At 40.6% G+C, this 13,570-nt stretch overlaps 1 protein-coding gene across 1 annotated transcript in view; it reads right to left on the minus strand.

The window, feature by feature from the left end:
* LOC118211441 (hemicentin-1-like) overlaps window positions 1–13,570 on the minus strand; it is a 202,790-nt gene that overhangs the window by 181,510 nt on the left and 7,710 nt on the right. Inside the window, exon 9 of the mRNA XM_035388640.1 lies at window positions 12,278–12,574. Within this exon, the coding sequence (XP_035244531.1) occupies window positions 12,278–12,574 (297 nt within the window). The remainder of the gene's footprint in view (window positions 1–12,277; window positions 12,575–13,570) is intronic.

The raw sequence follows: 13,570 nt of genomic DNA on the forward strand, positions 1-13,570 counted from the left end.
CCATTGTCACTGAATAGTTCCGTATGCCGTTTATGGTCGCCGGTCGGCGCTCAGCTCTCCATCACACCACACCACCCACTTCCCGTTTCACACCAGCAAACACCGCCCCCTGCTGACGCTACAGCGCTCTGGACATTGCCGGAACGCCTCAGCACAGCTGCGTGCGCACGCAGGCAGACACCCAGCCGCACCAGACAAGTGAAACAAGCCGCGCGTGCCGCGGTTTTGTACAAGACGCCGGCTATCTTTAAAAAGGCAGCTCGCCTCGCAACCGAGAGGTATTCCACGGTAACTAGACGACATTGCTTTTTCCCCAGTTTCTAGCCAAGTCCCACACGCACTCGGACGATTGCTGGAGACTCTTCCTACCGTGTCGAAATGTTCTACCAGTAAATTTATAGTAATTTCTATTACCATATCGGGAAAATACTTCCGCGAGTAAATTGCGCTACTTTAGTAACTCGATAGGGAAGACGAAATGTCAGAAGCCCGTCTGTAGACGCGCTGCGGAAGCCATCACCTACAGCTGATTTCCCTGCTTTTGTTAAGCGCATTTTTTTCTTTGGCTTTTGCTTTCGTTTTGACAGCAACGCGTGGAGTGTCACGTGTGCGAGACGTAAGCTGTACCGTGGTTGCCTCTAGTAAAGCTAGAACTGGTGACTTTTTTGGGTCCTGTCTGGCTAACATTAAACTGCGGCATGAACCACAAAGGCTTCCATTTCACCTAACTGAAGTGAATTTTTCACTTAATGAAAGAAAAAAAACAGGGCCAATCCATAGCATATGGGCACAATAAAATATGTTTGTTGTCTTTCATATCTGAAAGTGACCCCTGCTTTGCTCAAGTTCATTTTTGGCTATTATAATTTTTCCTCTTAAGAGCATTAAAAAGCTTTCAACAGGTAATATGATCTTCCCAGTATATTTTCACATTAATAAAACAATGTTTTGATATACAATATGCAGTTCCTCAATCTTAAATTGAATTATAAATGTATATTTTCTGTAACCAAGTCTATCAATATCGATGAAATACAAGCATGTATAGGTTTGTCAATTCGATTAAATAAGTCCAATCAAGTTTAAAATAGCAGTATTTTCTGTTCTAGACCAGTGGCGCCACCTAATGTTTTCTGAAGGAAGTACAGCTCTGAGTGATGCATTTTGTATAGTATTGTGTGCTTCTACATAAAAAAAATTATACTTGGCAATCATCAGTATTCCAAATGTTACCATTAGAATGCAGAGTAATTCACATCATTGAAAAACACATTACTTAGGTTTTTGACATGCTTTTTACATGTTTGGGCAAGAAAAACATCAGCAAGCTTTCTGTTACTTGCAGGTTGGAATCTTAATTAAATTTCTCCAGTCATTATGAAAGAATATAACACATATGGTGAAAATGAAAGAAACAAATAATTAGGATGAAATCAAACTGAACATTTGAAGAATAAAGGTTAACATATCAAGGCTTGAATGCCTTATAATTTCACAGCTATGTCGTAAGTAGTAAAAAAAAAAAAGCTCATGAAATGAAATGAAGCACATGCATGCAGTCTAAAGGTAAGCCATGTAGTCAGAGATCAGTGTTCTGGGTGCACATACAGTACAGTCATCTCAGAAACCATGGGATGACCTTTTCCTACATTACATGAAATCCTCACTCTTTCCTTTGCGATCACAGCCATCTGCACTGGTCCTAAGCGAGATGTTTTTCTCTTCACTGGTCAGCTAAAACAAATGAGAAATAGTCACAACTACAGATTCACAGAAGCAGTGTCACGAACAGAAATATGGCCAAAACAAATCAAAATACACCCAGGTAGAGTTAACAGTGCATCACGGTACCTTTGTTGTGAGATCTTCTGGATCCTCTTTTGGTGGGGTACTATGAACGCAAACACAAGATATGAGAATGTAATAGCTTTATTCAGTCTCCAGGGCTAGCACAGCCAGAATGATCATGAAATGGATGATATCAGGATTTTAACCCTTGTCCTTGTGGTCGGAGTCTAGAGCTCTACCACTGGGCTAGACTCAAAGACTGATGAACCCAAAAGCAGAGAACAAAAAACTGGATTCCAAAAAATATACACAAGAAAGTAATCAGGCACAACAGTCTTTAGGTTCCAAAGAACACGATCCAAAAAAACTTGTAAACAAGTTTCAAAATACAAAAAATTTCAAAATACAAAAAACTCATAGATAATGACACTAAACACAAGAGGGTTTTCAAGCACAGCAACAGTCCAACAAAAGCAAACACAAGGTAGCACTTACTCAAGGTAGACCAGACAAAGACTGAGCAAAGACAGCTACAAAACGGCAACTTAAATACACAGCACAATTAAGACACAGGTGGAACATATTACCAAGACACTCTTAAAGACAGAAAAAAAAGGAAACCAAAAGTTTATAAGGGTGCCATCTTTTGGCCAAAAGAATGTATTACAGTCCAGATGCTGACAGTTAAATTCTAAAATTATTGCATGATAATTCATATAAATCTATGCGCAAAAAACATGATTCAAAATATAATTTACTTGTATATTTTTATATATTTACTATTTAAATATCTACTATTTGTGTGTTTTAATAATGGCACAATAATTAATTTAATTTTTTTTGTAGCAGAAGTGAACTTGGAAATCAACACTATCAATAACATTAAAGAATTTAGCTTTATCTTATACTAGGCAGAAAATAAACACTACATTTAATTTTGTTAATAGTTATGTAGAGCTTCAGAGAGCCACTGTACATTTGCCTCATCTTATACTGGACAGATGAAAAAAAATAAGAGTTGTAATTTATGACATTACCACAAAATGTCATCATAGTCTCCAGGGTAGGCACAGCCTGAGGACGAGCTGAAACAACAGAATGATTATAAAATGTTTTTTAGATGAATGAATCTACAATAAATGAAAATTCATCAAAATCCCTGCTTCTGTGCCATTTTTCTGCCCAATTTAGTCGTATATACCAATTCCTCAGTCGATGCGCTATCCTCTATCGGTCTCCTCCGATACATGTGGTGTCAGCAGCCGCTTCTTTTCACCTGACAGTGAGGAGTTTCACTGGGAGAGAGTAACGCGAGCAGAGGTTCATGTTATCTCCCCCAGATGCCCTCCCTGCTGGACAGGCGCCCTGACCAATCAGTAGGAGTCGCTAATGCAGCGCTCAGGACTCATACCCTCACTGGCTTCCCACCCGCAAACACAGCGTCTAACCCAGCAGATGGTGAATTTGTGTACTAAATTCAATGTAGCTGATATTGTAATGATGATCAGCCGCAATTTCCTCTTTGTTTCAAGGTCTTTTCTTACAAATTTCTGAATGACTCTTTATGGATAAAGTACAGAACAATAAAATAAATAAAATGTGCATGAATAATGAAAATACTTGCCTGTCCCTTGTACAAAGACAGTCAGGACAACAAGGCCTACCGGGGGGAATAAATAACATTTTATTAGCTATTCCAGTTATTCACCCTTAAACCAAACCCAGTACATATGAAGGGCACAGAAATGTTGTGTAGACATAATCTCAACAGGAAAATTTGGAAAAAACAGAAAAAAGAAAGCAGCTAGCTGATCTGAGCTCAGAGTTTGCACCTCGTAGCTAGCTGATCTGAGCACGGAGCTTGCACCTCGTAGCTAGCTGATCTGAGCTCGGAGCTTGCACCTTGCAGCTAGCTGATCCAAGCTCGTGGTCAAAAGCCTTTCAGGGATGGCGAACGGCACCTAAAGGAGCCTTGGTGTGCTTGTGAACCTCAGCGCGTTGACATGCCAAGCAGGCATTCGCCCAGTCACCGACATCCTTCTTCAGGCCGTGCCACACAAAGTTCTCGGACATTAATTTTTGCGACGCCTGGCGGCCCGGATGGGACAGGTTGTGCAAAGCATCGAAAACACGCCGCCGCCAAACCCCAGGGCACCGCTGGTCTCGCGACGCCAGTGGACACATCGCAAAGGAGCAGCAGGCACGAAGTACCGAAACTCGCATCCTGCAGCTGCAGGCCTGTGGTCGGCGTGCGTAACGCCTGCACTTCGGGGTCAGGCGCTGGGTCAGCAGCCATCTGAGTGTAATCTACACCTAAATGGACCGCGCCCGCCGTAGATCGTGAAAGACGGTCTGCCGCCACGCTGTCCTTTTCGGCGACGTGCTGAATGTCCGTGGTGAACTCCGAAACGAACGCTAACTGCCTTTGTTGACGGGCGGACCACGGCTCCGAAGCTTTAGCCATAGCTAGAGCCAAAGGTTTGTGGTCTACGAAGGCAGTGAATGTGTGGCCCTCGAGCAGGAAACGAAAGTGTCGCACAGCTAAATAAAGGCCGAGGAGCTCGCGATCAAATGTGCTATATTTGCGTTCAGCGGGGCGGAGCTGGCGGCTAAAAAAAAGTGAGCGGTTGCCCAAACCCCGTCCACCAGCGGTTCCTGCACCCCGCCAACCACGAAATCAACAAATCTTACTCTCTTTTTGGGCGATTGTAAATCTTGAAAAGCACTTTCTCCTAACAGGGACCCCATTTACACTTACCTTGGGAGACAGCATACCTTCCACTCGCACTTCATAGACACGTAACAGGTTGTGTTGTATTTTACTTAAAACATGAAAGTGAACAAGACGTCTCTGTCATCCACTGTTCTCGAGCTAGCTAATACATGTCACTAAGTAGGCGTTAATAACTTAATTCCCTTATGCAATATTGACACTATTGACATTCAAATTATATCAGAATATTCAATGCAGATGTTTAGCAAAAGTCACAAACGGGGAGCCATGTGCATTTCATGACGGTAGATTTGTGTCTATACAAGTTTCCTCCTGCGTGTGGCACCAATGTATAGAGGCCTCTGTCTTACCTGCCCCAGGGCCTGAACCACACACAGACAACCACACATACACAAGCAGGGGAAAACGTTTACACGCACACTCACAGGTCTTCAATCTCTACAACCACACAGGGAAAACGAACAGAGATCAACAACAGAGAGACGACGAGCTGCAGGAGCCACGTAGCTTTTATCTTCCAGAGGAGGGATGTGATTGGTGGAGGCGGGACCAGGTTAACGATGATTGACAGCGGGGACAGCGAATGGAATGATGAATGGCTCTCCCGCAGCATTACAGCGGGGGAATAAAACACACACGACGTGGAACGTAACACAATCCAAAATCACAAACCAACAACATGATAAAACAAGATAAAATTCTTTTTTTATTTTTCTAAAAACAAATTAAACAAAAGCAAGTCTAAAAATTGGGTCTTAAGCTGCTTTTTAAAGGAGTCCACCTGTACACAATTCTTAAGTCCATTGGGAGAGAGTTCCAGAGTTTTGGAGCTATAACCTCAAAAGCACAGTCTCCTTTTGTTTTGAGCCTGGAACGAGGAACAACCAATAAACCCTGATCAGAGGACCTTAGATTCCTACTGGGCTTATATGGCTGCAGTAGCTCTTTAATGTAGACAGGTGCATGACCATGCAAGGCTCTGTAAACAATTACAAGAATCTTAAAATGGATTCTGAATTTGATGGGAAGCCAGTGGAGAGATTTCAGGATTGGCATTACGTGAGACCTTTTGGGGGACCTGGTCAGGAGCTTAGCAGCAGCATTTTGGACCAGTTGTAAGCAGTGAAGGGATGTCTTACTAAGACAGGTGAAAAGGGAATTGCAGTAATCAAGATGTGAGGAAATAAATGCATGTATAATCATCTCCAACCCAGCTGTGGAACAATGGGCAATGTTTGGCAATGTTTCTCAGCTGGTAGAAGCAGGAGCGAACCAAGCAATTTACATGCTGGTCAAAACTCAATGCCTAGGCCATAGAAATGCCTAGATTACAGAGGGTGGGTTTAACAGCAGCGGATAAAGAGCCAAGACATTCCATCACCTTCGGGACAACGCCATCTGGGGCAGAAATAAGAACTTCTATTTTTTCAGTATTTATTTAATATAATTGTCTGCCATCCAATCTTCTACAGAGTCGAGGAAATTCAGTAGAACAGCCAGTCTTGAAACATTGTGAGGCTTAAACAAAAAGTATAATTGAATATCGTCCGCATAACAATAGGAGACATCATTAAAATTGCTTATTATCTGCCCGAGAGGAAGCAAGTACATTATAAACAGCAACGGGCCTAGGACAGAACCTTGGGGAACACCACAAAAAAGAGATTCAGCTGATGAGACATAATTATGGACTGTGACCGAGAAAGTCCTGTCTGACAGGTACGAGGAAAACCAATCCAAAGCTGATCCAGAAATACCCACCCACTGCCTGAGCCTCTCAATCAAAATACGGTGGGTCCACCGTATCAAAAACAGAACTGAGATCTAACAGAACCAATACAGAACATTCTCCTGCATCACCCTTCATTAGCAGATCATTTGACACTCTGAGAAGAGCTGTTTCTGTTGAGTGTAACCGACGGAAGCCAGAATGAAACTTCTCTAAAATGTTGTGCTCATCTAAGACAGCTGTTAGCTGCATAGCAACCACTTTTTCTAAGACCTTAGCTATAAAAGGTCATTTAGAAATAGGCCTGTAGTATATACCTTTTTATATAAGGAGAGAAGTGCAATGGTTCAGAGAGACTTGTCAACAGTCTCCAGCGCATATGCATATGCGTATAGACATTTCACCACTCACATTTTGCACAATTGCATATTGTTATTATTACTAAACAATTAACTGCATTCATTTTAACCTGGAATGCCTCTTTGACTCTTACCACTTCAAACCCAGCCGTTTTAAGGTTCTAACACTTAGATCCCAGGATATCTGCACCCTGCAGTCACTCACCTGTACACTAGTGTCATAGCAGGATACACAATGTATTTATGCAGGCTACACAAGCAAGTCACCTCCACGTCAACCATGATAGACAGCGATCCGTATTGAGCCACACTACTGGTGGACAGCAGTCTCCTTCGTCTATACCTAACCGTTAGCCCAGAGGAAAGGTTAAAACACTATATAATCAAGATAACATTAAATGAATCCCGTTGCAGTAAAACTACATGCATTCCTTTGCCACTCAGATACTTCCGCTGTTTGGTTTGCAGAGGGGTTTCTTACAGTTGGCAACCTTGATGTTATAAGTTCTGCTGGTGACCTGTTTGGTGTATCTGAGGGGTTTCTTACATAGGTGATCATCAGTATTCTGAATATTCCTACTAGAATGCAGAGTAATTTACACCATTGAAAAAAACACATTGATTTAGCTTGACAAAAACTTTTAGATGCATTGGGCAAGAAAAACATCAGCAAGATTTCAGTTACCTGGGGGTTAAAATTTAGATTAAATTTCTCCTGTCATTTTGCAAAGAATATCACACATATGGCAAAAATTTAAGAAAAAATAAAAATTAGGATACAATCAAACTATGTATGTCGTAAGATATAAATAAAAAAACCACAAATAAAAGCTTTTAAGCTCAAATAAAATCAAGCACATGTATCCAACATAAAGGTAAGCCGTGTACTCCGGGATCAGTGCTTTCGATACGCCTACAGTGATACATCTTTTATTTAATGTATGAACATGACATTTTCCTTCATTACATAAAATCCTCATTCTTTCCTTTGCGATCACAGCCATCTGCGCTGGTCCTAAGCAAGATGATTTTCGTCTTCACTGGCCAGCTAAAACAAATGAGAAATAGTCACAACTACAGATTCAGAGAAGCAATATCACAAAAAGAAATATGGGCAAACCAAATCATCAAAATACAGCCAAGCCGAATTTACAGTGCATCGCAGTACCTTTGAATGATGTGAGATCTTCTGGATTCTGTTTTGGTGGGAGTACTATGAAAGCAAACAAGAGATGTGAAAAAGTATTAAGGAATATACATGTTCACATAAGTGTCAGTCATTATGGAAGCAAACTCGTTGAATTGGCATATATCAAAATGTAACAATGTATTCAGGCAACCAAGTCACATAGTCATGCATCTACAGATAATGATAATGCATTACATTTTTTTACATACATTATGAATTAGCATCAATTAAAAATAAAATGAAAACAAAGAAAGAATTGGATAAAGATAGTACCTTCAGTCTTCTTTTTCAGGTCCAGAATAGAATAAAGTTCAATGCTGTAAGCAGCTACAAATACAATATAAATATAATGAATTAAATAACAAAAAATTCTGAGGCACTAAATTACAGAATGAATGGTCAATTTACTGGTATGCTGTAAAAATTAATTGAATTCAGTAATACCTTTTTGCATATAAGTACTAATTTATCAAAAATCACATGAAATCCAAATTTATTTTATAATTGTGTACTCAAAGGTGAATGAGGGATAATGCCTTTTTTTGTCATTGTTGGATTTTCTTCCCAAATAGGAAACAATATCTATGCTCAGAAGGATTTGTGGTATCAGAACCTGAAGTAAAAGTTCATTATGAAAAGACCTTTTTTTAATAAAATGGTCTAACAATACATCATAAATTATGAAATACCATTTGCTTCAGTGGATTGTTCTTCATTACTGACATGTTCATGGTCCCCATACAGGTATTCTGAAATACACATTGTAAGACGTAACATAACAAAAGTAACATAACATAACTGGCCATTCAGCCCAACAGTGTTCGCCATTTTCCTACCACTAAAGTGTACCTGGTGCTCGGGTTACCTACAAACTAGATGGCATCTAGCATCATATCAAACCTGGCCTTGAGAACCCCCAGAGTTTCTGCCTCTACTCCATGACACGGCAAGCTATTCCACACAGTGACTATTTACTGCCGGTGTGAAAAAAATACTTTCTAATGTCTGTGCGGAAGTTGGCTTTTGCTAATTTCCATTTATACCCCCTCGTTCTAGCTTTTATCTTTCATATCAGGAACCAATTTGGTTGCCCTTCTCTGAACCATTTCCTTTATATCTTTGTTCTAGTACAGTCCCCAGAACTGCACACAATACTCTAAGTGTGGTCTGACAAAGGTATTGTGGTCTGTAAAGGTAAGTACGGTATTCAATAAGTAGGTTCTCCGGTGCAGATTAGATGGGTGGACAGACTTCATCTTTTAAGGGTCTCCTGTGAGACAAAGACATTCACAGCACAAAATGACTTACTAAGAGGTCAGAAATATTAACAAGGGGGAAATGGAAACAGTAAATTTCTCACCTGTGGGTGGCTTTGACAAAAACATGTCATTCTGTGGTGTCATCTTGTAAGCTGTTTAACAAAGTGGAACACACACACACGGGATAGAGGCAGTCAGTTAATTTAAACAATGTTAGTTTTCTGTATTTTTGTTTCTATACATCTTCAAACAATACATTCAGTACTTCAGATAATACTGTCTGTAGCCCATATTGCACGTTTTCCCTACTCCAACATTTCCTGTGCTCAATATAAAACCAAGTCATTTGAATGAGGACTCTCCACAACATGTGTTGACCAATGTGGAACAGTAAACAGAGCAGCAGTGTAGTACCATGGGGAAGGAACTCCACTTGTAAACTTGCAGGTTTGATTCCAAAGTACCACACTGTCAAAGGTACCCTTGAGCAACGCACTTAACCTGGATTGCTTTAGTATGGAATCCAGCTGTATAAATTGGTACTATGTGAAAATGCAGGAGTTCTGTACATTGCTGTGGTAAATGCCTGTAATGTAAAAGAAAAGCATTGAGCTGGTAGCACAATTCACACTCACCCAACTTCCTTTTCTTTCTCAGGCAAACACAGCCCAAGACTGTGAGGATGAGTCCGAGCAAGACTGAGCTGGCCACAGAAACCAAAACTTTCCGCTTTAGGACTGACAGACAAGGGAACACAAAACAAAGGGAGGGACCCAAAATCATGCAACTCATTATAAATGACCAGCATTATGACCTGTAATGGCTGAACTACATTGGCTGCATTAGCTGCATGGATTGGCTTCGACTGCTTATCCTTAAGCTCAAAATACCATGGTGCACTGTGGAGTACTGACTGAGTCTATTGCAAACAAGATAGCGTGACTTCCTTTCACACGCTGAGCTCACCACGAGTGCTTGAAGGGTGGTGGAGGAAGTGGTCTTGGGTGGGGCGCATTTCATTAATAGCCTGACAAAAGGAGTGGAACTCACCAATGCTGTTTTCTCTAAATCCTTCGCTGAACTCTGTGTAAGACGGTTGGCCTGTTCGGTTTCCTCTGCATTTATATTCACTGCTGAAAGAGTCGTTTCCAGCGGAAAGTGTGAGTCTGTCCCCGCTGGGGTCCAGTGGAAGATGCCGTCCATCTCTGTACCACGTGTAGTTCCACTCAGCAGAGCTCCCCTCAACCTGACACCTCAGAGTCAGACTGTCTGACCTGAAGATCTCTGTCCATGCAGTCTCCAGAGTCAGCACAGCCTGAGGACGAGCTGAAACGCCACAATGATTAGGAAATGGTTGATTAGAGCATCGTGCACAACTATAAATTATAATACATCAAAACGCCATGCCCAAAACATGATTAAAAATATCACTTATGTGGTGCATGTATGTTTGCACTTCGATGTCGCTGATTGCCCGGTGGCATTGTAATGTTTAAACAGGCAAGGGCCTTCCCCCAAAGTGTAGGAGAAGCACAGAATAGTCTAGAATGTGATTGTATTCTGTAGAATTAAAATTAGCCTTCACTAGAACTAAGGGGCCTAGCCCAAACAATGAAAAACATCCCCAGACCAAAGAGTGTCCAGATACTTTTGGTCATATACCATATAGAAAATTTCGGAATTATTTGCTTTATCATATACTAGACTGAGAAATAAAACAGTAAAATGTATTTATTATGTTACCAGATATGCAGAGCTGGAGACCATATAATAAAGTTATTTGTTATGTAACAGATGATTGCTCACCCAGCAATCACCCAGACCATACAATACAATAAAATACAATACAATAAGCTCTTATATAGCGCTCTTCATGCATACATCCCGGGGTGCTTTACAAAAAATAAATAAATAAATAAATAAAATAAAAAAATAACCAACCTAAAAAGTCAAAACTAAGAGGAATAGGCACATGAGAATCATGGTACGTATAAATGAACATAAATATAGGTCTGTGTAGTTTTCACAGCACAGCAACATTACTCACCATTTACAGTCAGGGTCACATCTTTGCTCATTTCAGTGTAAACATCTCTTCCTGGTATTGCTCCTCTGCAGGAGTATCTTCCACTGTGTGACTGATCTAGAGCTGGGATTGTATACTCATTTCCTCTGGAGAGCACACTGTTCATAGAGGCTCCATCTCTGTACCACAGATAACTCCACTCAGCCTGACGGGTCTGAATCTCACATTTGAGAGTCACTTTCTCAGTGGGGTAGAACTTCCTCCATGCAGGGTTCAGGGTTAGCACAGCAGGCGGTGGAGCTGCCAGTAGAGGACACAATCAAACCCAGCACTGGGACAAAGAATTTCAGCAGTTCAGAAGAATTCAGTTAATGTGTGTGCATTTACTGAATAAAAAATGCGAAGTACAAACTTTTTTTTATCAGTTTCTATTTACAATAACACAAAAATATGACTTGTACATAAAAATAGTCTCAGACATGACATTTATTAAAATATTCTTAATTTGGCTTTAATTACAATTAAATTAATTATTGGAAGTCTATCTAATCATTGTGCAGTCAGCGATGGAGGGGTGGGAGAGAAGTGCCTATTTTACTTGCTTGTAATTCATGTAAAATAGGCATTAAATTGCAAGAAATATTGCAAAAAGGAGTTAGGCTTAAATGTGTGAGGTCAAAGGGAAGGCAAAAAGATTATTCCCAGACAGGAATTGCAAAGCAGCTTTAAGATTTCCAGGTGCAGTTTTCAGTACACACTCAGAAGGCAGAAGACAAATATCTTGTGCTGTGTAGCAAGAGAAACTGTCATAAACTACACCACAGCTACAGGAAGAATTCAATGCAACTAGAGAGAAACCAGTTCACCTGATTACAGTGAAATGGCAACTATGATCATACAAAAAAGCATGCAAAAATGTTCAGACAGCAAATGTTTATGCATGTGTGCTTGTATGCAAGTACAATGAAAATAATAGTGATTTTGTTTTTGTATGTGTGTGTCTGTGTGTGTAGACATGCATGTGCTCATGTGCGTTTGTATGCATGTACAGTAATGGCAATACGATTCATTTTACTCTAGTTGTACCAGGTGAAGGTGAACTGTGAAAGTAACATTATAATATCATTACATAATAATTAGCGGTATCATATTCTAGACTGATAAAAAGCAGTAAAATGGATATCTTATGTTACCAGTTATGCTGAGCTGGAGAGAGTCACTGTACGGTGTGTAGAAAGGGGGTTTCCCTCTCCATGCTCGGCACCAGTACTCTCCACCATGTGAAACTGCAGCAGAGTGGATGGTGCAACTGGACCCGTTAGTGCTGCTGGAGTCAGTGCTGGCCAGTGCTGCTCCCCGTGTTTCTTTGTACCACAGATACTCCCAGCCAGCAGGATTTGTGCCAACCCTGCAGCTCATGGTCACTGTATCTCCTGTGAAGATCTCTCCACTGGGGGGGTCCAGAGTCAGCAGGGGTTTGGGGGCCTCCCCTAAAAAACAGGTATAATTTCACCCGCAGGTTAAAACACCATAAAACCAGTGAACCAGTAAGTGAACATACATTTCAGATGCTACTTTAAGACACTAACCATAATAAACAAGCCACAAATAACAATCCACAACATTACAGTTAAAGTTACGATCTTGAAGATTTCCGTTTCGTTCTCTTTGGCCGTACCAATGGCGAGCAGCAGTAATTGCAGGTGTGTTTTTGGACCTCACTTCCCATAAATCCAACTGGACCCAACCAGTGTCGCCTGTGTGACGTTAGCCAGTTGGCACCTGGGCCACACCAACTATAGTACTTAGACTACTATTTACTGAATAAAACATGGTTGTTATAAAAGTAACATTATGTACATACTCATTCATTGTCTAACATTAGGCTAATAAGCTGTCTTTACACTGCTGAGCCAGGTTAAAATGCTGTAGCAGACCTGGGGTAGAATTATTGATGATCAATTTCCACAGATGTTCTTTATCCACCTTTTGCCTGGTATGAACAACTTTACACTGCAGAGAAGAATTTGTGGGATTCGCTGTGGCTCGTGCAATTATGTATCTCATGCATAATAAACAGTCTCTCGTGAATGATTGTTGTGATATTTTTGAAACAACTGCCTTGCAAAATGTTACCCCTGGTATTTCTGGTTTTGCTAGCTAAACTGCTCGAGGATAAAGCTGAGCTGGGTGTTAAATTAAAATTAATAAAACAAAAACAAAGTAGATTTCATAAAAAAAATGGCATCAAGGCTGAAGGAACATATGAGGAAGCGTAATAAAATAATAACGCTAATCCATACTGCCATATTCTTTTATTTAGTTTTCTCCGGCTTGACATCTTTACACAGAAATCAGACCTGGCTCTGCTTCACCTATACCCCGGCTTTATTCCAATCATTATAATATATTGATGAACTTGATGGCAATGTAAATAATGCTCACGTTAAGGCCAGTTCAGATCAATGATTCGCAACGAGACTAAA

The sequence above is a fragment of the Anguilla anguilla genome, chromosome 13 (assembly GCF_013347855.1).
Source record: "Anguilla anguilla isolate fAngAng1 chromosome 13, fAngAng1.pri, whole genome shotgun sequence".
NCBI lineage: Eukaryota > Metazoa > Chordata > Actinopteri > Anguilliformes > Anguillidae > Anguilla > Anguilla anguilla.